Source organism: Cinclus cinclus, chromosome 3 (assembly GCF_963662255.1).
Source record: "Cinclus cinclus chromosome 3, bCinCin1.1, whole genome shotgun sequence".
In the NCBI taxonomy this organism is placed as follows: Eukaryota; Metazoa; Chordata; class Aves; order Passeriformes; family Cinclidae; genus Cinclus; species Cinclus cinclus.
Genome location: NC_085048.1, coordinates 68205006 through 68229600, shown reverse-complemented (window position 1 = coordinate 68229600; position 24595 = coordinate 68205006). Strand labels below are relative to the sequence as shown.

At 37.4% G+C, this 24595-nt stretch overlaps 1 protein-coding gene across 1 annotated transcript in view; it reads left to right on the top strand.

Annotated features, from left to right (window-relative positions):
• The window catches only part of MTR (5-methyltetrahydrofolate-homocysteine methyltransferase), a 48492-nt gene extending 33818 nt beyond the window's left edge, over positions 1-14674 (top strand). The window contains exons 23-33 of the mRNA XM_062488979.1: positions 624-691; positions 1538-1658; positions 4569-4650; positions 5409-5507; positions 6281-6356; positions 7488-7643; positions 8330-8526; positions 11592-11792; positions 12502-12694; positions 13426-13538; positions 13671-14674. Of these exons, the coding sequence (XP_062344963.1) occupies positions 624-691; positions 1538-1658; positions 4569-4650; positions 5409-5507; positions 6281-6356; positions 7488-7643; positions 8330-8526; positions 11592-11792; positions 12502-12694; positions 13426-13538; positions 13671-13763 (1399 nt within the window). The 3' untranslated portion in view covers positions 13764-14674. The remainder of the gene's footprint in view (positions 1-623; positions 692-1537; positions 1659-4568; positions 4651-5408; positions 5508-6280; positions 6357-7487; positions 7644-8329; positions 8527-11591; positions 11793-12501; positions 12695-13425; positions 13539-13670) is intronic.
• Positions 14675-24595: the final 9921 nt, after the last annotated feature.

Below are 24595 nucleotides of genomic sequence, written 5' to 3'. Positions count from 1 at the left end.
AAAGTGTTTAATAACTGAAGGAGAAGTGGAAGAAGAGAGAAAGGAAAAACAAGTAATGCAAAGGCAATCCCCTTGTCTGTCCTATGGACAGACTGGTGCCTAGCCAGTTTCTGAGCAAAATATGGCTAACCACTGCTAAGCCACTTACTCTCCCTTTTTATTGCTGAGTTTGACTTCATGTGCCATGGAATATTTCTTTGGTTAGTTTGGGTTATCTGCGTAGTTTTGTCTACTCACAATCTGTTCCGTGGGGGGCTAGAGTAAGAAACAGAAAAGGCCTTCACAGCACCATACGGGCTACTGTGCAGAAAATTAACTCATCTCAGCCAGACTTAGTACCACAAAAATTTGTTTTAAGGGAAAAGCTCCTCTTACACTTGAATTTTTTAAAGTATTATGCCACCTGGAACTCTTATTGAAAATTTAACCGGACCCAGAGGTATTTCCTATATAAAAATTCTGCAATTTCCCATTTTCCCACAAAGTCTTAAGAGAAACAAAAATCTGAATCTTAATGTCAATTTTTAGGTCAGTTATTTACAGGAAGAGGAATGTATTTGCCCTGTAGCAGAAATTTGATTTGTTATTTAAAGGATCTCATGTCATCTCCTTTCTTTCCACAGAGTTATTGATTTAGGAGTCATGACTCCATGTGATAAGATATTAAGAGCTGCTGTTGAGAACAAAGCAGGTATAGAGACTTTAGTACTTCTGAATTGTTTGCTTTTAAAATCCCATTTTTTATTCCTGAATATTGTGTTCCTGTACTGTCTATGATTTGATCAGATTTTCTTCAGAGAAATCAGAACTTCTGCTTTAACCTTATTAATTATTTAGCATTTGCCACTTCTGTGAAACAGCCTGAGGAACTGAAACACTTTATCAAAAGGACAACTCCAAGAGATATGTTGTAGTATTTGCTTTACAGATGGATAAATGGAGTCTTAAAAAGGTCTAAGTAACTTCTTGTTGAGTCTTAAATCATTCAAAGGACTTAACATTTGGCCTGCCAGATCAGTGAGTGTGAAATCATGAATGAATTGTAATAAATAATGGACTTTCTGAAACAACTTGCAGTTGCTTTGGAACAGTCTATTGCATCTTAGAAAAGATTGTGTGAAATTGTGTGAAACACAGGTGGTGAAGTTTGAAAGCACTTGCTGTTTCTAAGAGCAGAACTTAAAATTATTTTGTCTTCCCTCCTCAGTGCTGAACTTCTGAGATTTGGAGCTGCTAATCAAAAGGGCTGTTTATTTATTGCTGAAACTAGAGCAGTAGATGTTCAGCAACTGTGAAGATTGCGAAATATCTTAAACTGGGGATTTGAAATTGCTGCCATTCTTGGAAAGCTTTCACTTCCTAATTGGGTCAAATCTCCCTTCTAGACTAATGACTATTCTGCTTTTTATCTCTTTGTTTTCTATCTGATGCATGAAGCTATCTAATGTATGAAATAAACTTCTCGGTACTAATTTCTGTGTCTCTAGAATGCATTGGCTAAATGTTTTGTGCATGTGTGTTTGTAAATTTGCAATAGATATAATTGGCCTGTCTGGTCTCATCACCCCATCTTTGGATGAGATGATTTTTGTCGCGAAGGAAATGGAGAGATTGGCAATAAAGATTCCTTTGCTCATTGGAGGAGCAACTACTTCTAAGTAAGATATCTCAGCTGGGAAGATGGGCAACTTACATGCAAACAGTGTTAACTATTGAAAAAGAAAAATTATAGGCATTGCTTTCCCCCTTCTCTAATTTTTCTGCAACACACATACTGATATATGTGTTGCATAGTACTAGTATTCACCCTAAGAGTGACTGTTATTTCATGTTTCAGAAGTTCTACATTATCGAGGTAAAATGTAGTTAGTACGTAACAAATAATGGACATCTTAAACGTTTAATTTTTGCAAGTGTATATTATATGTGGAAATACTGTGTTTTCTCTAAAAGTTCTCGCACATAATGCAAATAAATACAGTTCTGTTCTTCTAAGGGAATGATCTATTTTGATTTACCAAAGCATTCTAAAACTGCAGGATTTTGAGACTAGAAATGGCCTTGTTGGCATCAGGGAGCTATTATCTTTAAGGAGGTTACTGTATTTTCCTGTATCATCGTTCAATGTGGTGATGACTGTGTTGACCCTCCAGTGCTACCCAAGCAGTCTGGTAGGGAGTAAAGCTCTGCTGCCTGCCTTGAAGTACTTATATTGATTTTGATAGACTGAGCTGTTAAAATCTTGTTCTCTCAGATCTGTTCAAATGGAATAATGGAGCTGCTGTGATTTCCTGAAGACCATGTTGACAGCTCAGTGACACCTAGTATTAGAATTACCGCAGATGCGTTCTGGGCGTGTATAACAGCCATGGGTCATGCTTTGCTGACTGGTTTGTGTACAATATACTTCAGGAAGTGACAACTCAGAAGACTGTAGAGGTCATTCTTTGTGTAACTAAAAGCTGTGAGCAGCGTTGCTTTCTTTATCAGAGCAACATACTGGATTCTGTATTTTTGGCTTTAGCAAATCATCTCATAATCTGACAGACAGTGGAGAGTAGGATCACTACCTGTCTTTATTGTTCCTGCATGTATAATGTAAGGTTCACTGTATCCCTTTTCTCCTTTTCCTTGTGAGCCTCTTCCTATTGCTTTGATACTGAGAACAAACGTGGAGGTTTTTTTTCTTATTAAAAAAAAAGAGAGGAAAGTCAAGGGAAGGCTTTAGGAGAGCCTTTTCAGATCTTCTCAGTGTTTTCACCCAGGGCATTGTGGCCTAGTAATTGATGTCAAATAACCAGCATCAAACAATTCTGCAGAATTTATTCACAGAGAGGCATGTAGTTAACAGGCAAGAAGCACTAATTTTATCCTTGAATATAGAAATTGCTAAAGAATATACATATACTTTTGAGTACAAAAATTGATTTTATTCATGTGAACTGTATATAAATATATACATGTACATATGCCCAGATACAATGCAGTATCTGTAAAATATATGTCCAGTACAGGTACTGTTTATGGAAGATTGGATTCTTAATGTATGTTTAACATTACTTTCCTAGTCTTAAATTTAACCTCCCATGTGCATTCCTAAAGGTTGTGTATGTCAGGGGTTGCTAATGAAGAGCCTTCTGCATTGTTTTCACTGTAATAAATGTACAATATTATTTGCAATGAGGAGATCAAGAGTACTTGGAAGAGTGTATAGTGAGGTTAGTTTGAAAGAGAGAGGCTGGATCCACACAACAGAGTTTCTTCATCATTTACAGTGATGGTGATTTTTGCATTCTTATTATGCTACTTTGGTAAATAGCTGAGAAATAATGTTTATTATTTCTTATTATGCTACTTTGGTGCTGAGAAATGATGATGACATGCTCATTGCCATAAAATTTACTTAAAAAAATTCAAAATTTAGCATATAGTTGATACAGTGCCACTTTAGGACCATGTCTTCTTTTGTTTCCTTTGTCTGTTCCTATCGAAACAGAACAGATACCTTTTTGTAAAAAATAGAGCTGCCAAGATGAAAAACGCATCTCGTAGAAGCAAATTCAGGGAATGCTGGACAGTTATTTACACAGCTGTGTTGCACAGTCATGAGTAAACCTCCATATCCAAGTGCTATAAATATTTGACAGAACCTGAAGAAAAAGGGGATCTTACCTTTGTTAGGGAAGATTGCTTCCTGGGCTCTGGTTTAAGTTTAATTTTAGAAGTGTTGTTTGACCTTAGCATACAAGAAAGCAAATTATAAGGCCTGTAAGATCTTTGTTCCTACAATTGCTTGCAGAGTTTTGGTAGAACTATGAACAGAGCTCATTCTTGCATCACTAGAAACTGTTAGCAGTGTTGCTTTCTTTATCAGAGCGGCACAGATTGTAGCAGACCTATTAAAGTCCATATTTTGTGGCTTCAGCAAGTGATGTCATAATTTGAAGACTCTGAAGAGCAGGGTCTGTCCTCATTGCACCCATAGTTGCAATGCAAAGTTCACTGCATCTTCAAGGTGCAAGTTTGTAATATTTATTGACCACTGGCAGAATTTGTTCTTTAGCTGTATAGAGTACTTGTGCTTCTGATTTTGAGAAATGGAATAATCATCTCTGAATTAGGTTAATGCTAATCCACAGACCCAAAAATTAACACGTGGGAGGAAAAAATGTAAGATGAGTGAAAAGGATTTAAGAAATTGTTAGTTCTTGGTAGGCTTAGTTTGGAATATTCTTACTGATTTCTGAAACTCAAAACGAATGAGTTACTTATTTTCATTCAGCTGGCAAGACTTTGAGGGAGTGTGAGTTAGCACATTATTTATGTTCTGAGACTCTTTGAAGAAAAGTGTTTTTATACCTGTTATTAAAATCTGTGTTTAATGATTCATGGATAGCAGATGGATGAATGAATTTCTTCTTTTGAAGTTCTGGTCTATGCATTAAGTTGGGATTTATTTCTCTGGGGATTTAGTCTGCTTTTTTTGTTGGTGTGTTGCTTGGGTTTTTTTTGGTTTTGTTATTTTGCTTTAGTTGTGAAATGCTCACTCTTTTTCTTTTTCATTGAAGAACACACACAGCTGTTAAAATTGCCCCACGATATAGTGCACCTGTAGTTCATGTCCTGGATGCATCCAAGAGTGTTGTGGTTGTAAGTTCTAAATTATAGTTTCTTGCAAAGATAAATGCCCTGTTTTTCTGTTGTCCCTTTCATCCTTTCCTCTAAGGCTTAATATTGTGGCAGAAAATTAGAAGGGGCACATCAGAGACAAGTTTCTAAAATATAATTGCTTCAGCTGTTTTGTGCTGCCACATGGTTCTCACCTGGCTTGTGACAGTTATTGTCACTGGGCACTTTTTTATTTAAATATCCATTACTCTAGGAAAGGTGATGTTCAGAGTCCTTGACTGTACTTTTGTAGTGAAGACTGATGGAGTTATATGTGAACTGCTATTCTGGCTAATTTAGATATATTTCTGACATTAGTTAGATAGCAATATTTGTACTGAGAAACGTGTGGCTGGAGTTTCTTGGGATGGATTCTCTTTCAGAGAAATGGGCAGTCTTAGCTGGCAAATATGTAGTGGTAGAGCGTAGGACAAGCTGTGTGTTGCTTCTATGACTATGCAGTCTCTGAAGTTTTGGAGTATTCTCTCATGTCTTTCCAGAACTAGACTTGACTCTGCTAATGTTACCTGTGTAGAAGGGCAGAGATCTCAGTAATAATTGTAGTATAAACATGGCTAGTTGGAATAGTTTGAATGTAGGTTGCAGATTATTGGTAAGGCTTAGTTTAGTGTTGACTAGAGAGTCCAAATACAAGTTGCCTAGTCGGAAATTCATACTCTGTCCTTACCATAGTGTGTTACACGATGTACTTAGCGCTTTTTCCTTCCTGTTCTTTTCAGTGCTCCCAGCTCTTGGATGACAGTGTAAAGGATGATTTCTTTGAAGAAATATTAGAGGAATATGAAGAAATTAGACAAGAACACTATGAGTCTCTCAAGGTAAAAATGTAATTGATTATCTTGTTTGAAGTGGTTGGCACTTGCTGTTCAGCTATTATGAATAACTTGCTGTTATTCTCACTATTCAGCTCTTTGAAGACCTTCAGGTATATTTGTTTTGGTTTAAAACTTGCAGTAAAGTGGATTGAAAACTTCCAGAAGTGCTTATGAAATCAAATTTTCTAGCCTATAAGGCCTTCTGCATGAGTCTTAACACATGCTTGTGTCCTCAATAGCTAATCAGTGGTATCTAGGAACTCCATGGAGCTGGCAGTCATGTCATCTTAATCAACCTACAGGAAAACAGTGCTCTTCTGGAGCAGTAGCAGGATGTATGGAGCTTCAGCTGGGGTAGTGAAAATGGTACTGGTAGCTTTTGCTGGTACTGAGCCACACTCTCTATGCAGAATTTTAAACCACCATGCTTTCCTAATATCTTAGTCTTGTTTAGGCAGGTGATCATAGCAGTAGGAGAATATCTTTCCCTGCCTGTATTTTAGTGTATTTTGAAGTAATAAAGGAACTTCTGGTATAGTTGAGAGGAACCAGAAATCTTGTAGGCCAATTTCATTAGAATTATACAGGCAAAAATAATAATCTGCTTGTACTGTAATCTTACTTTACACTTGGGAAGTGGGAGTTGTTGAGACTGAAATTATCTGTTGTTAGATTTGTCCTGAAGAGTATTTTGAGTAAAACTCTACCATGAAGTCCACAGTTGCAGTTTGTGTCTGAAAGGTGGTGTTCTGAAATTACCCTTTATGTCCATATAGGAAAGAAGATACTTGACTCTACAGCAAGCTAGAAGAAAAGGTTTCCATAATAATTGGTTATCAGGCCATATACCAGGTCAGCTATATGTTGTTTGTGTTTGCTGTGCCTTTATTTTATTTTGTGTGTTTATTTTAGATATATTTTTAATTATGTTATGCTTTAAACTTCAGAATATAGCAGTGGCACAGCTTAAGTAAATTGGCATGTCTCAACAGAGATTTCTTTTGCATTAGTTCGAACATTCTGTTTCTGATTTTTTACATCTCATTTAAAAATAAATGAATATTTAATAAAGATAACTGAAAAAAAATACCAAAGCAATGAGTTAACCATCATGTGACAACATATAATTAAAGAAAACACTAACGATGGCTTTTGAAATACTGTCTGCTTGCCTCTTTACATGGCACACCTGACTGTACCATATTTGGGGAACGCATGCTATAGCATGGCATTTTTATAAAATTTCTCCTTACACTCTTTCCTACCCTTCCCCCATCAGTTTTTGTACTATTTTGTTATTTTTAAATTATGTTAGAAGTATAAGCAGCATTGAGGTTGCAGCCTGCAGTGACATTAACACTGCTTTCTGTCATTTCATTTACAAGACTCAACAAGATGCTAATTTTCAATAACTTATCCTAATGTGTTACAAAGTATCGAACAGACAAAACAAGTGCAAAGCTTGTGGCTTTACACAGATGCTTGCTTTTTCACTTGTGTGTGTATCAAAATGTGTGTTGTGGCTGTAAAAGTTCTTAGAAATTGCATAAAAATTTACGGGAATATTCTGCAGTGTCATAGCACATGTCTGTGTATAGAAAGGAACTGGTAAATATGAAAGGCCCATGAAGTATGTTAGGGATTGATAAGTTGTATAGGTTTTTTTGGTCTTGTGTCTTGGCCAATATTTAGAACAATTAAATTAAGTTCCAAAGTCCAACAGCTAAAACCTTTTGATTTACATGGAAGAACAAAAGTCCTTAATTTTTCTTTTTCAACTTTATATGCCTTTTATGCTTTTTTTTTAGTACATTGTAACTGTGGAGTATGGCATGACTTGGGAAAATATGACTAGGAGAATTTTAGGACAGTTAGTTTGGAAGAGGTCATTTGCAGGGGTGGAGGCTGCTGAACACCAGTTATGTTGCAAATATAAAAGCAATTTTAAATTATTTTCATCATGTTGGATTCTGATTCCTACAGTTAAACCAAAATTCATTGGCACAAAAGTCTTTGAAGATTATGACCTGAGGAGGCTGATAGAGTACATTGACTGGAAGCCCTTCTTCGACGTCTGGCAACTTAGGGGAAAGTATCCCAACCGGAGTTTCCCTAAGATCTTTAATGATAAAACTGTAGGTGGGTATTGATATTGCATTTACTTCATGTAACTAATCCTAACAGGCCCAATGTGCTGCAGTAAGATTCCAAATGTTTTGAAATGCATAGGAATAGTACAAATACATGCAAAGAATGTCACAGAAATAATTTGTTCAAAGCAACGCTTAGTGAACCAACTGTTGCAATGCAAGGCTAAAAAATAAATATGGAAAAGTGCTTAGTCATCTTATTTAGCATTCACCTGTCAAAGCACAGGGAGGTATTTCATTAACAACAAATGGCAGCAGAGCACTTAATGTATCTGTGTTCCTGTTGTGGGTGGAGATGGCAAGCTCCTTTTGAAGCTATTCAGTAGGCTTTGAAATACATGATAAAAATGCATGGGTCACACTGAAAGCAGTATTCTGGGTCTGCTGCACTGTAGTAATGTTGGTGTCTTGCTCATTTTATTCTGTGTTCTCGGCCTCTGTTAAGTGCTGACTGAAACATTTTGTGCTTTGTTTGGGTTTTTTTCCCTAAGATATATGTTACAGCCCTATGATCACACTGCAATCTTCCTATTTGCTGTAGCTGACAGATCATTGCAGTCATTGGACAGTTATGTGAAAATTAATCAATCTTCAAACAGTTCTTAAACCTATTTAGCCAGTTAAGAAAACATGCCTTTTCTAAGGGAATTTCTTTTTTTCTTTTGTTTTTAATAGGTGAAGAAGCAAAGAGAGTTTATAACGATGCTCAAGATCTACTAAAAGCAATGATTAATGAAAAGAAATTACAAGCAAGAGGTGTGATTGGCTTCTGGCCAGCTCAAAGTGTTCAAGATGATATCCACTTGTATGCTGTAGAAGAGGCAGTGGGATCTTCAGAACCAATAGCAAAATTTTATGGATTGAGGCAACAGGTACAGTGACAGCACATTTGTTAAGTGACTTTTTTCCCACTGAACTTCAGGAATGTAATAGAAGTACCCTATCAAAATCTTGTGACTATGGTTGTTGTAATCTCTCTGCAGCTGTTGTGTTGTCATTTCTTTCAGTAATAACAAGACCTTGTCAGTGATAAGCCAGGTCTTTGTATTGTAGTATATGTAGTGTTTTGCACTGCAAAAATTGTACAAAATGCTTTGTAGTTTGACATCTTCAGATATGATGTGCATTTTCTGTCTCAGTTTTAAGATATCCTAAAGCAGTGCATTGCATAAGTTAGTCACATGAATCTTGTGTTGCTAAATTAGAGCCTAACTAACCTTAGTTCTCTAATATCCCTGGATTCTACTTCAGATGAAAAATTCTGCTTCAATGTGTTAATGCTTAAACCCAGTTAAAAATTAAAAAACCTGGAAAATAAAGCTCAGTGGAGATAAGTGTTTCTGATAACCTTATTTTTTTTAAAAAAAAAATCACTATATAAAGGGGCTGTTTGGAATTAATTGGCAGCTAATTTTGATGGAGAGAATCATATTTACTTAGATTTGCATTTAATTTGGTAGATTGAACTTGAGAGATACTCTGCCTCTCCTTTTTCCCTATCTTCTGATTCTGAATCCCCATTCTTCATAGTTCACATATTCAGTCATGAAATGTGGGCAGAAAAAAAAAAATTAACTACTTAACATTTCTGAAGTACAATACTCTGTGAGCATAGTTGTGTGCCAACATTGCTGAACTGTACTAAGAAATAACTAGCTCTTAAGTTTATCTGTTGCAGTTCCCTGAGATGGATTTAGTGCACCTTGACAGTCCATGGCAGATGTTTATATAAAATGCTCTCAACAGGCACACAGGCACGGATATTTCAGAGACACATGGCTTAGTTAAACATTTTCATATGCCATGTAAATCAGCCTTACTACTCTTTCTTTTCCTGGCTTTTTCCCAGGATTTTCCCAAGGAAAAAATGTGATTTGATGTTGTTCTTGTAATGCTTTTTATTATTGGGATACTGTTATTTTCCTTAGCCTTTTTTTACCTTGTATATCCCAATTATTCAGACTTCTCTCAAAGGTTAAGGTCATGAAACTCTGCATACTGTTTTTCTGGACTCCATGTATTTTAGCTGCATCTCTTCCAGGCTGGTGTATATAGTAACTCGAGAGAGCAAAGCAAAGTGGAAGAGAATAATTGTCTTGTGTTTTTTACATAAAATGTTCCTTTAGTACACAGAGTTCTCTCCTTGACATTGACACTAATTAAGGATGTGATATAAATGTAAAAGTTAGAGATGCATGTAACATTTTCCTTAGCCCTAATAATTGCAAAAGATCCTTAAAATTGCAATAAATTTCACCTGTGGGGACAAGGGATATTTCTTGAGTTTTATGGTACTTTCTGTAACCTTGTAGGTTAATAGACAATTTCTCTCTGTTTTTCAGGGGTGGGAGTATTTTATTTGCTTTTAAGATGCAGTTGGGAATGGGTAAAACGCATTGCTAAAATATTGTTGCAGGATAAAAAATGTATCTTCAGCTAAGAGATAGCCATTAGATATCTTTCCTCTCTCTGTAAATTGGGTAAATTTACAAGAGCTGTGCCACGTCTTAAATAGCAGTCATGCTTCCACAATGAATATACTGATATGGTTCAAGATTTCTTTTTGGGTGCTCAGGCACCTCTTTCTGTTACCTTTCTTCCATTTTGGAAAAGGATCCAATGAGCAGTAGAATTCCCTATTTCACAGAATCAATTAGTTTAGAAAAGACCTCTGAGATTGAATCCAACCTATGATTGAGTAACTCCATGTCAACTAGACCATGGCATGGAGTGCCATGTCCAGTTGTTCCTCAAATACCTCTGCGGATAGCGACTCCACCACCTCCTTGGGCAGTCTATCCCAGTATCTAATTCCAGTATCACGCTTTCTGGGAAAAAATTCCACCAGATGTCCAACTTAAACCTCCCTTAGCACATCTTAAGACTGTGTTGTCCTGTTCTGTTATTTATTACCTGGCAGAAGAGACCAGCCCCCACCTGGCTATAGCATCTGTTCAGGTAGTTGTAGAGGGCAGTAAGGTGTCCCCTGAGCCTCAGTTTCCCCAGCTCCCTCAGCCACTTCTCATAGGGAGAGTGTTCCAAAACCATTGCCATCTTCATTGCCATTCTCTGGACTTACTCCAGCACCTCAGTGTTCTTCCTCAGTTAGGGAATCCCAAAACTGAATATAGTATTCAAATGCAACCTCACTGGTGGCTGATACAGGGGGAAGAATCACTTCCCTGGTCCTGCTGGCCACACTGTTTCTGATGCACGCCAAGGTGCCATTGGCCTTCTTGGCCACCTGGGCACCCTGCTGGTTCATGTTCAGCTGGGTATTGACCTGCACCTCCAGGATCTTTTTCATTGGGACACTTCCCTTTGCATAAAGACACTTGGAATTTGCTTAGGATTCAACTTTCCAGTAGTAGTACATATATTTTGTTTGTGTTTGTGTGTGATTAGTAAAAAGTCTGCATCCTGGGTGCTGTTTTGTCTGGATTACTGAACACGTAGTTTGTAGCATAAGAAACTAGGAATGTTTATAGATTTATAACCATTCTGTAGTGGGAGTTGCTGAAGAATTCTTCCTTTTTCACATCACCCATCAGTTTTGTTAACAAATATGGAATCTGTTAGGGGTAGAGATGAAATATTCCTCCTCTTACCCATTTGTTGGCACAAGAGTATCCCTTTGTAGTAATTATTTTGCAGTATAAGCTGTTAAATCTTAGTAGATGTAAATAGAAGCAAAATGTGTGTTCAGTGCTGCATCTCTCTTCTTTGGTGTTTTGTTTTTCAATGGTCCTCAGAGTAAGAGAGGTGATTTTCTTCTAAATTAACTATAGGAAAACTGCCATGGCTCAAAGACTAGTTAGGTGTTTGTCAGAAATACCCTAAGCCCTTTAGTCTTAAAGATACTCATCTTGAGCTTAATAGTGCACTAATGATGTATTTTAAAATACTCTGATTTATCACATAAATTTTTTCACTTTAGGCTGAAAAGGACTCTGCCTGCACAGATCCATATTACTGTCTCTCTGACTTCATAGCACCACTGGATTCTGGCATTTGTGACTACTTAGGCCTGTTTGCTGTGGCCTGCTTTGGTGTAGATGATTTGTGCAATGAATTTAGGAAACAGGATGATGAATACAACATCATAATGGTGAAGGCTCTCGGTGATCGGCTGGCAGAGGTATGAGGTTTTATCACATGTTTCCTTGCAACTTTCAGCAAACTCAGAGCCTCTTCGGTACAATGCAGTGGGGTAGCTCTATCTGGGGACTTCAAGGTATAGAAGGGTTTCTGAAATTATTATCATTTTTATTGTTGTTGTTATTACTGTTATCTGAAGATATTTACTGAAGTGGGAATTCTTCCTGAAGGGCAACTGGTGCTGGTAAAATCACATAAACTGCAGGAACAGTTCAGAAAAGCTGTTGCCCACTTTGAGCTAGAGGGATTGTCCTCTGCTGAAAGGAACAGCAGGACATGCTTGTATCTGATCCTAGCATGGAGGCAAGAATGATGGGCCTTCCATAGCTAGACCTGGGTGAGACACCCAGACAGTCAAGACCTAATGACCTCAGTGCTATAATGAAGTGTCACTACCATAGGTTAATGAATTTTGTCTTTGGGGGTTACTTGTTCATGTATTTACCTCTTTGAAGCAGGACAATCAAAATATTACTCTTTACCAATAAGAGAAGTAACTAAAATACTTGAATTAGCAAAATAAGTGTTTCATGTGAATTTTAATTCTTTCAAATGTCTCACCTATGTTAAGAGCTCTTGTAAAAATGAAAATGGGAATGCAAGAAACCATCTATCATTGTTCATCTTAATCAAACAGCTTTTGCATCAGTCTGTACCCCAAAAAAATAAATAAATAATTCTATTCCAAGGCATTTGCTGAGGAACTTCATGAAAGAGTTCGAAGGGAATTCTGGGCTTACAGTAGTAGTGAGCAGCTGGATCTCTCTGGCCTACGCAAAATTAAATATGAGGGAATTCGCCCTGCCCCTGGATATCCCAGCCAGCCTGACCATACAGAAAAACTCACCATGTGGAAACTTGCAAACATTGAAGAAACCACAGGTAAATCAGCTTTACTAAGATTCTTAAATTGCTTTTTATGTGAAATCAAAATTCCAACCAAAGAACAAATTGCGTGTTGCAGAACTAAATAAAATACTAAACTGAAGTGCTTCTGGGAATTGCTGTCTTTCCCTTTTTATTCCCATTTTTATTTTGCCTCATTCAAGGAAGAATTTGCAAAACATTGCTAGTACTTTTGGTGGAGGAGTTGTGTCCCTAATTAGCAGATTGCATGCAAACAGGGTACTGCTGCACAGAAAAAAATTCTGGCATCGTTATGATTGTAACAAGGCATTCCAGAGAGAAACAGAAAAAAAGCCAATTCAGCAGAGTACTTCCTGGTCCACAGGAACCTTGAGATGGTAATTCTTAGAAAGGGAGTAATTCCATTTGTCTTCCTCTGATATTTTGTATGTCAGATGTTTCACTGGTACTCTCGCAATTCCTAAAATACCTTTCTTTGCTTCAAAACCTCATTTGCCATAATGTCCAAGTTTTTTCCTTCAAACCGTGGACTTACTTTACAGTAATTGTAATGAAAGTCTGAAGTATATTTGAAGCTCTGAGATTTTTCTAAATGGTTAACAATGAAAAAAGGGTTTGGTTTTAGCTCATCTGAAAGCTGCTTGGGTTTTTTGGGTTTGCTTGAAGCTGCCTGACATGAAAAAAGGTTCTGAATTTGTGCTTATTCTTAATTCAAAGAATAAGAAAATCCTGATTCTCTTTCCCAGGAATTGGTCTAACAGAATCACTAGCAATGATACCTGCCTCTGCAGTTTCTGGCCTCTACTTTTCCAGTCCCAGTTCCAAATATTTTGCTGTTGGCAAGATATGTAAAGATCAGGTAACTAACACCGTCAGTTTTAGTAGCGTTAGAGCACTCAAAATCATCTTATGAGTGTATGTCTCAAAAACTTTGTAAGCATTTAGAGCTGGAGTTTCAAAATCGTCATGGCATTTTCTGGTCCCTTTGCAGGTTGAAGATTATGCACTGAGAAAAAATTTGTCTGTGGCAGAGGTGGAGAAGTGGCTGGAACCCATTTTGGGATATGATACTGAACAACTGTGATATTTGTGGGTGAACTTCCTATTTTTATGGTCCATTTACCAGAAGGAACAAGAAGGTTCTTCCCACGGGAAACAGCTTTCTTCAATCCACCCCAATAGCTTGTCTGATTGCCTTCAATTTTTAATCAAGGAATTTAATATTTCAAGTCAAATCTGCCTGATGCCCTTGGCTTGGGACCATGCATGTATTTAGTTTCTCAGTCACAGCAGCATACTTTTATTTTCTATTTTTTCACAAAGATGCTAACAGAGAAACTAGGTGTAGGGTGAGATGGGGAAACTGCAAAGCTTTCCTGCACTCTGAAAGATTTTGAAATCAGGGGCAAGAATCTCTCTCCCATGGCTGTGGATATGCATAGAACAGAATTTGACTTCTGTTATTTTAGTGTGTTTTGGCAAGTCCAGGGACAGAAATAAGATGCGATTTTTCTGCAAAGTCACAAAATGTTTTATACTGAGTGATCAAGAACAGTACAACAGATCTCCTTTATAAAAATCATCTACTCAGTGTTTAGTCTTGTGCTTGGGAACACATGTTCTCAGTGGTAGAACTATCAGAATAATACAATCTTCTGCAGTAGTATCCGAGATCTGGTTTCACAGAGTACTGTGAAATGGGATGACAGAGCCCAGGGAGTTGTCTGCTTTGTGCTTCCTCTTCCTTTCAGCAAGTCACAATCTGTCTATTCTGTATAAAGCCACTACCACTTCCTACCTTGGAGTTAATGTTGTCAAGCTAATTCGTAAATAAACAATCATTTGTACATGCAGATTATGAGAGCAGCATATTTGCTACTATAGACAGCCAGAAAGCTTGGAGCTGACTTTTACAAACTTTTTAACCTTCTAGAAAACTGGCTTTTAAAAACAAATAGTACTGTCATATGTAACTGTTAATATTGTAGACATATTCTTCAGATTTAACTTGAGTGTGCTAATTGTTCATAGCTTTCAATAATTTCTGAAAAGTGCCCCAAGTATTATTTAAATGCTAATTTAGTAAAATATTATGACAGAACCCCTTCATGTTTTTTGTCTCTAATTGTAAACAAGACCAATTTTATAAGGAATGTGTTCTTTTAATAGTTTATTGCAATCTATTAATAGCTGTATAATTTTTGTAATGTCTTCATCTGACTTGATGCTAAAAGAATAATTTGTATCAATTTTAATAAAGATGGTGTTATCCTATTAGAATCCTTTTAATGGTGACAATAAAATGTGTACAATAATCTGAACAGATAATCTCAAAATTAATGTGCTTGTACCATGAAGATGAAATTACAGAAGCTGCTATGTGGTTTTTAAAGTAGTTGCATGAGTGTGTTCTTAACTGAATGTTTTAGAATGGTTCATCCTTTAATGACTTGCAAAAATAATTTCTAAATGGATCTCCCCTCTCCCTGCCTCCTTTCATGTCAAGGGGCTTGTGACATGTCCTTGTTGAGCAGCTGATTTTTGTAGTGGGAATGGTTTCTCAGTAAAACACTTATTTAGACTGCCAAAAATACAGTAAAATGTTCTTAATATAAAAAATTACTTGTTCCTGAAATTTGTAGCATGTGAAAATATAAATCCTCTCTGCTTTGTTTTTGGTAATTGCACTTCTGCTCATCAATTTAATGCTTGGAATCTCTCCTCTCCGGCACTCTTCCATATTCTTACTTTTGGAAGCAGAGTGCCTTATTAGTCTGAAAATTTGATTGTGTGAATGGGGTCAAAGTTTGGCTTACTCAGCTTGTTTTGTTTATTGATTTATTTTCCTGAAATCAGTGGCAGCCAGTTCAGTGAGTACAGGTGACAGCAGGAGGTCCCCACTGTCTAACAGTGGTGGTGTTACCTGGTGGACAAGCAGAGGGTTTTAAATGGTGTGCAGTTGCTTTAGCCCTTCACACATGGCATCACACACTGAGAAAATCTTCATGTTTTCCTGCAAAGCTTGTCATTGGGAGAATCTGGAACAATTACTCCTTGTTATTATGCAAATGGTTTTATCAAGGACAATTCTTTTAAAGCTTTGTTATTTTAAATTGTCAGTTTACATTTCCGGTAAAAGAAATTTTCATTCTTGTCTCCAGAACTAAGGTAAATTGTGAAGCAAAAGAGTCTCATAATTGTACCAGGTAAGGCTATTTTACCTGAAACACTGACAAGTTTAGAATGCATGAAGTTTTTTTTGCAGTGCCTTTTTAAATGCTACTAACAAAGGTTCTAGATATAAGAAATGATGGAGAACTTAGAATGCTTTGTAAACAACTTGGTTTAGTCCTTGTGAGTAATTTATTTTGGGTACTGATTTTTTTCTTGTAAGTCAGGCCAGCAGCCTGGAGATTAAGTTTGGAGGCACATATATTTTATGACTGTCAGAAGGGAATTCTACCCTTAAACCTGGCCCTTCATTACCAGATCTGTTTCAGTGTTGCTGTTACTCCTGGGAAGAATCTAGTGCAGCTTATTTTGTCATGAGGGGTTGCTATCAAGGTCAGATAATTTATAAAAAAAAAAAAAAACAAAAAAACCCTAAAACTCGCTTTTTTTTTTTTTTGCAAGGATTTCTGACTTTTTTGTGAATCTTCTGCTTTCTTGTTTAACAGTGTGAAAATATAACACCCTTTCAGTTAATTTCTGCTTCTTAGAACACAAGTCATGTCCAGAAAATGAGGGGAATTAATATAAAAATATTATTATAAAATAATTAATAATGTGATTAATAAATAAAATGAGAAGCCTTTGAGGGCCTTGCTTTTTCTAGGATTTGTTTACTAGTAACTGTGACTGGGTTTAATTAATTTCCCTTTTTAAATTTTTGTCTGGTTTACCTGAGTCTCCCTTGAAAAAGTGGATTCAGTGTCCTGCAAGTCCATTAATTAGTTCAGGAGGGTGGTTTCCTTACAGAAACAGTAACACATGTTCTCAGTCACTGGAGAAATGGATTCCTGTTGCCCTCAATGTATCATGGCCTTATCAGGGCAAAGCCTGTTCAGCCCTGCTACAAAGTTCATTCATTTGATTGTCAGGCTTCTGTAGGTGCCAGTTTCCAAATGAAGATGCACTGTGAACAGAATGCAAACACATCCACCCTGCTTTCACACAGCATTTGTAAACTGTCCAGCTAAAGGCAGAACTGAAAAACCAGTGGAGTTCGCCCCCATGTTTGTTCTAATAATACCACCATGGCTGAATATTGCGAGTTTCTGACCATGCCACGTGCCTGATATAAATAGCTGTGCAAAGGAGACCTCAGCTGAGATTACCAAACTTGGTGTTCTGGGTTTGTGATTCAACTTCAGCCAGGATGGCAAAAGCAACCTAGTAATTATCCTTGCTGGCCTGAAGCTGTTGTGACAACTGCAGGATGGAAGGCCTCATTTTCTTCCTTGCTGCCCCAAGGCCCCAGTGTGCCCTGTGCCTACAGCTCCTGATCAGGCAAAGGGGAGTGATCCCAGGCCATGGTGGGCGGTCTCTGCCATTCCTTCCTACAGAAAGAGCACAAAGTACGTGGGGGGAGTGTGGAAACTCAAACTAACCCCATATGAGTTCTTAGCTCATGATGTTTCCTATCCCGTCTCTCTTGTCAAATTGGCCTCCTCTTCCTCCTTTTCCCTCCAGCAGTCCTCCTCTTTAGCTGCATGTCAGGGTTCTCTGAAGTTTCTGCCAAAATTAAACTGTAGGAGTCTTTTAAAAAAGTTTACATCTGAACAAGTTACTGTTTCAGGAAGAGAAGATACTTCATCTGGCAAGCATTGGGCAATATAAATAAATGGTGCTCATAGCTCTGCCTATAGGAGCCATGTACTGTGTATATCAGTCATTCCTAAAAAAACTGAGGGGAAGGCTACACAATGTGTTAATCTATCCCCTGTGTGTTAACTGCATCTTTAGTTACATGGTGGTTTTCATCTAGATAGCAAAACCAAAATATGCATTAAGTGCATCCTTTGTCAGTGTGCTGTTTTAAGCCCACAATTAATAATAAGCTGATAGTAAAACTAAATAAAACAAATGTAATTTTCAGCAAGTATTTTAATGGTATGAACTGCTAAGAAGAAGTAAAGAATTTATCTGTGCCTTGCTGTTATAACAAACGCTTTTAAAATTCTTTAGGTAGCTGATGACTTAAATATTTTATGAAGCAAAATTTATCTTGAGTACTAATTTGATTTAAAAGGCTTTATCGCTGCTGCCTAGAAATAGCTGTTAAAAATGATTTACGAGACTGGAAAATTTGCTGCTCTACCTGCAGAAATATCTCTGTATGTACTATGTGTAACAAAAGAAGCTAGAGTAGTGGGCTTTCCAGAGGGTAACTTAATTGCAGAAGAGCAGACAGTTCTTCAAGGAAGAGCTTAAAGATTAAGAGTTATGGCAAAAATAAGTATCTTAAAACCTAGATAGTCACAATATTAATAATTGCAGTAAATGAAAATAAAAATGTTTCCCTTATGTATACATCAAAGTATAGGAAATGCAATTTGAGAATAATTTTTAAGGAGCTTTCATCAATCTGATGTGTGCTTTGAGTTGATTTGAGTTGTATTTGTACATTTTGAAGTGGGAGAAGGAGGAGGAAATAATAATTAGGTTGTGAACTTGTTCTAGTGTTAAGTAAGAAGCCGTTTAAAAAAAAAAAAAAGGGTAGCCCATGTCACAACACCCTCCCCCTCTGTTTTGAAGTTGTTGGATTTCTTACTTACATGATTGTTTCTGAAAGGATTTTCAGTGACACTGGCATTCCCTGACTCTGGAAGAATATTGTGAGAAATGAAAATAGAATAGCCAGTTTTTTCCACAGTTTTCAAAAACTAGAACTCTGCATTAGCTCTGTATTTGCACATAGGTGTCTGTGCAATTTTGACCCAATAACTCTTAAGCCTAGCAGATAAAATAGCTCTGGATGTGTAGGTGTAATGGATTTTTTCTCCTTACTCAAGGTGTTGAAAAGATCAATTTTTTCTCTCTATGAGAGTGCAATTTTTAGGGGATGTTTTGTACTTACTTTACTTCTTTATATACTTGGTCTGTACTTGTTTCCTCTTCTCTGGCTTCACAATACAGGTGTGGAGAGTTCTCTAATGGCCTGTGAGTGCCATGTTTTCGTGTTTTTAACAAAAATGACATATTATTTTCAGGTTTTGTTGAATTTCATCAAGGTTCTTGCCAAATAGCTACTTCCCAGGAAGTGGACAACTTTGGTCCTTTTAATCTGGCCATCATTTGGAAATCTAGGTTGAGGTTCAGAAGCAGAGTGCAAATACAAGGTCTGAAAAAGATGTCAGTTCTCTGTGGTTGGTAGACTCCTTCCATACTTCTGTTCCTGCTGTGACCTTGCGAGAACAAATGTGTTTGTATCTCTCTGCTGATTAGGGCAGCTGTGGGACGGTGAGTCAGGGAGATAAAACGCTGCCCAAAGGACTTATTTAGCAGGCTGCACTTTGCAGGTGCATGGGTACAACGTGTGCTCCTGCCTGCCTGGTCAGGGCGTGTTTTCTACTGCTGTCTCAAGCTCATCTGTACTCAGCTGCTTTTATTTTGGGAAGCTGCTGGTGCTGCTGCTCATGAGATCTCCTGCTAAGCACTGCACGAGGCCATCTTTGCATAATCGGTCATTTGTAATGGATGGCTTCACAGTAATTATCTGCTGGTACAGTTTTGGCCTTGTTTAATTTTTCTGTGACCAAATAGATGACTTTCTTCAGAATGCTGATGCAGAGCAAATAAAAACATTGCTGCTCTAAGGCCCATAAGATCAGATTTTACTGTCAACACTTGACCTAACAACTTTACTCATGTGGTCAAGGATTTGCTACTTACAAAAGCATAACCTTGTTTGTGCTTTATTTAGGAAATAAATGTAAGCACTTGGGTTTATTGCTTTTACTTTCTTCCAAATATTGTTCTTCAACTCTCAGGGCAGCTAAAGGAATAGAAGTTTTGATTCAGTTGTTATAATACCAGATATACACATATGGTGAGGACTACTAAAGCAAGACATTCAAAACTTAACATGATGTAGGAGTGTACAGGGTACTTAGTAAATACCATCTTGTTTCTGAAGATAAGCGTAATACTAAACATGCTGTAAGACAGGAGTCAGCAGTCAGCTAGGCATACATGAAGATTTTAGACTTTCAGGTGTTGGATCAGCAGTATTTCATTAGGCATCATATTGCATGCTTTGCCGATTTCCGTGTTACTGTCTCCCACAACTAAGCCTGCTACTGCATCCTATTTCCTGGTTATTCCACAAGAAGGGTTTGACATGGGTTTTGTTGAAGATTTTTGTATGCATCTGCAGGATTATTTTTCCAAAAGAGTTTAAAGTACCACACTGTAGATAAATGATTCAAGTTCTTGAACCATAAAATACTTGTTTTTCCTCAAAAAGTCTCCAGGTACTTGATAGAGTTTTTATTACTTAGTGGACAGAACCAAATAGCCTGCATTTCCTCAAAGCTACAAGTATGCTGGGGGAGGGAGTGAATATCAGTGAAAGGACTTTTTGTGGTACTGTTTTATTCTCAGTTCTTGATCAGCATTATCTTTTTGCTGTCATATTCATTGCTTGAGAGCCCAAGTGAGCTAGAGCACCTCTTAGCAGGTTTTCTAGTGCTGATCCAGCCGCTCTTAAAGTGTCTGGAGAAATTACTACCTCTCCGAAACACCAGTCTGATGAGTCTTAATGCAGTAATCTGGGAAGAATATTTGGTGTTCAAGTTGTGTCGAAAATACTCGAGGACTAACAGGTTGTGCTGTTAGACCTCCTTCAGTGCTCAGCTTCATTGAAATAGATGGCTGGGACTAAGAAAGTAATTTTTAGTCTCATTCTGAAGCACTTACCTGAGAGAAAGTGCTACCCTATCAAGCCAGGTATATATGAACTTTCCAGTCCAGTGTGATTAATGGTAACTATCCATCTCAGGGATGCTTGAGGGAGATTGCCCAACAGAACCAGCAACGTGGGCATTGATTCTACTCTGTACTCTGAGTAATGGAAGGTGTTAGAGTGCCTTGGTTCAGCAGATGAAGATTGGCAAATGCTCCAAAAATATTGGTGTTTTCAAACTTGTGATTTTCAAACAAATATTGTTTAATAAGAGTTTGAGCTTCACAGTCTTTGATAGTTGTGGATATACATTGTGCTAACTTTCTTTATACTGTTGGAGTTTCACATGGCTATATTTTAAACAAGAGCTGCCTTTTAGTTAAACTTCCTCCTTAAATATAGCATGTTGCATAATTCTACAAATATCAGGATAATCACGGTACTGTCACATCTTTCGTGCTGTTCGTGCACACAAAGTGCTGAGCAATGGCAAGGCAGCTGCTGCAATATGGTTATTGCTAATCAATTTGAATAAATTTGAGAATTTTATTGTGGTTTCTCTCCAGAACTGTCAGCATGAAGTATACAAAATCTCTTGCTTTTGTAGCTCAAATGAGGCCTGTAATGATGTGAAATTCTTATTGCTATATAAGACATCTTATCATGTGGTCTCTTGATCTGTCAGTAAAATATGCCTTGATTATAAGTAAACTGAGATAATTTTTTCATTTCCTTATGGTACTTCTATTGGCCCTATACTTCTGTGGAACTTTTTTTTTTTTTTTAAATTCATCATATTTCTGCTGCTGCTGTTTCCAGTCTTGCCACTGGATTTTTTACTTGGCTTCTGGACCGTTACAATTCTCTTTCAGTCCTGTGTATTTGCAAAGTATCTTGGATGTCACACTTAACTGTTTTCATATCTTCTGTGTGAAATGTCGCCATTTGCAAAGAGTCCCTGCTTTGCACTTAGGTTTATTGTTGGTGGCAATGTTCCTAAGCCAACTGCCCACAGAACTGACTGAGGAGTTGAGGATGCTGGAAAATTAGGCAGACCAAGTAAGTGTGTGAGCAATGTAAATGTTTATCTCTGCGCAGTTGTATTACAGGGATATCATTTTTACAGAAGGAGTCCTGATATTCCAAAGCTTGTAACAGTACATTTGCTGGTTGCTTAGAAAAATATAAATGCCTGAACTGTGCTTCTGTCTCTTTCCCAGGTAAGAATCACTTTATTTTCTATAAAGCTGATAATTACAGGACTTGAGGAAACTAAACATGAGACTGCTGCTAAAGTTAAATATATTTCTTTGTGTTAATTTGACTGAAAAGCCCTGATTTAGCTTAAGAAGAAATGAGTGGTTTTGGTTTTGTCTCTCAAATAAGTTTTCCATAAGACATTTTCTGGGTATGGCTGCTTAGCTATATCCTCTGAAGCAGAAACTGAAGTGCTTCATATATTTATGTCACAAACTTGACAAGCTTTTTAGTATCTGTGGTGGAAGATACTTTCCCTTGCTGTAATGAGTACACCTATTGTTTGGTTTTGGGGAAAAAGTCATTATTTAATCATAGAATCATAGAATATACTGAGTTGGAAGGGACCCATCAGGATCTTTGAGTCCAGCTCCTGACCCTGTGCAGGACACCCCAAGAATCACACCATATGCCTGAGAGCATTGTCCACTTCTTGAATTCTCTCAGGCTGGATGCTGTGACAGCTATGACTGAAGGCTAGCAGGTACCCTCACAGATTACTGTCCAAGGGCTGAAAATCCCACATTATCAAAAGTTTTCCAAAACTGGCATTGAACTTTTATTTGAGTATACTTGTTTTGATCATCTGCTAGTTCTACCCAGTGCAGCTGACTGGTCCTCTAGTCATATTCTGTTCCGCCAGTCCCTGGAAACAGCCATGTAAGTAGGGAAATGTTTTGGAATAAGAAACTTAATCTGTCACTGGATTTGTGACTGGGAGATACATTTCCATACTTCGTAGCCACAATAGCTACTTTCTGGGTTCAGTTCTGCACAGTATGGTGGAGAGTTCTGATACGTTTTAAAAATTAATTTTTTGAAGACTGCAGTCATTAGTCATCTACATATTTAAATGATTCTGAGTTTTGGATTAAAAAACTCAAACAAACCAACAAAAACAAGCACAAAGAACCCTTCAGCAAACAACTATAAATTTAAATGCTAATCTCCAGGCTGGTCTGTGGTACTTGAGTCCAGTTTGTATTTCCATTAACTGGTACACTCTTCACCCACAATTAGTTAATATGCATGGAACTCTAATAGTTGTCTTTTCAAGAGAATATTTCAAATAAATCCTTCCTAGATGGCTACTAGGTAATGATAAGCCAGTATTCACCAATATAAAACACCAATACCTATACTGACTAACATTCCTTGGTACCACTCTGATGGCAGAGATAAGAGCAGCAGTCAGCCTGGTTTTACACCTCAGCACTTCTGTTTTCAGCCAATTAAAAAACCGAAAACAAACAAAAGAACCCATGAACAAGACTTGTTTCAGCCTGGTGAGTGCAAATTGGTCAGCACTTGTCTTGCAACACTGCGCGAGGGGAGATGGGCTGAGTGTAGACTGCAGGATGCATCCACTTTCTGGGGCACTCAGCTTCAGCATGGCCCTATGCCCAAATGTATGCAGGGAGGAGAGCCAAGCGTGCACTTGGAGAATGATGTAGACTCATCCTGTCTGATGGCTAGGGATCAGTGAAATCCAGTTCCCATATGTCACCTCTTGATTTACTATGAAGCTACTGGGAAAAATTGTCAGCACACAAAGCAGATTGCTTTCTTCTAATAGTTTGTGTGAATTTTATTCTCAGTTCTTGGGATTCTTGACCAGCTGTTGCCACAGAGTGGCTGCAACAGTGCATTAAAGTATTGCCTGTAGAAGCAACTAGTGCAGCATAGTGTGGAAGATATCACTGCTTGTAGGATTGTGAAACTGACAGCTGGATAACCATACAACAGAGCACTTGAGATATGACTTAGCAGCCTGTAATTTGTGCTCCAATTTGAGCCCCAAGATGGTTTTTATAAAAACCAATGCATATGACTCCTTAATGAAAAACTGTAGATAATGTAGTCCCTGTAATCTTTTGATCCTTCTGTCAGAAGGCAAGGATTAGCTGAACTCCAATTTATGATATAAACCTGATCCATCTTAGAATGTAACTGGCCTGACTCTAAAATATATTCTATTGGTAGAGAGCAACCATGCTGCCTTTTCCCAGTAAAATGAAATGTTGCTTAATACAGTTACCCAGTTATTCTGTAGAAGCCAAATATGCTGTACTCAAAGATGTGCTTTATTAGCCAGCAAAATTCTTATCGATCCCAAAATCTGAAATCTGTACATACCTTCTTAAATTCTAGAATGCATGGACAGTGGATGTTAGATAATTAGACAAAAACATTCCTGAGCTTGTTATATTTTCAAAGGCACAATAATTTTAAGAAATAACTTTTTGCTGGAAAATAATTATGTATAAGCATGTATATTTCATTCTTTCAGAGAGATAACTGGGCAGTATATATGTAAACAGATGAGGTAAGGACTGTGAATCCACAGATTGGATTTTGTTCCATAAATATGTATTTAGCAGGTGTGTGCCATCCTACAAGCTCAGCCTTATGCTCCATAAAGGAGAGCTGGAGGAGCATAGTTTAGTTAATCATCAATGCTTGTGTGGATCAGCATGAATAGTCTTTAGAATTCTATATTCAGCTTGAGAGTTTACAGCTTTTATACAGTGTGCCTTCTGAGCAAAGCTAAGCACAGTTCTTCACATGCTTTGTGGGCAGTTGTATTCTTTGTTGCATGTGAAATGGAGAAATACCAACCTCTTTCTGCCACAGAAACGTTAAGTGGAGTGATTAAATTTTCTACTGAAGAGGAACTTAGTTGTAGAGCTTTTGATCATGTAAAGGATCCAGGTTACTTCAGAGAAATGCAATTTGAGTTCCTTTGTTTCCAA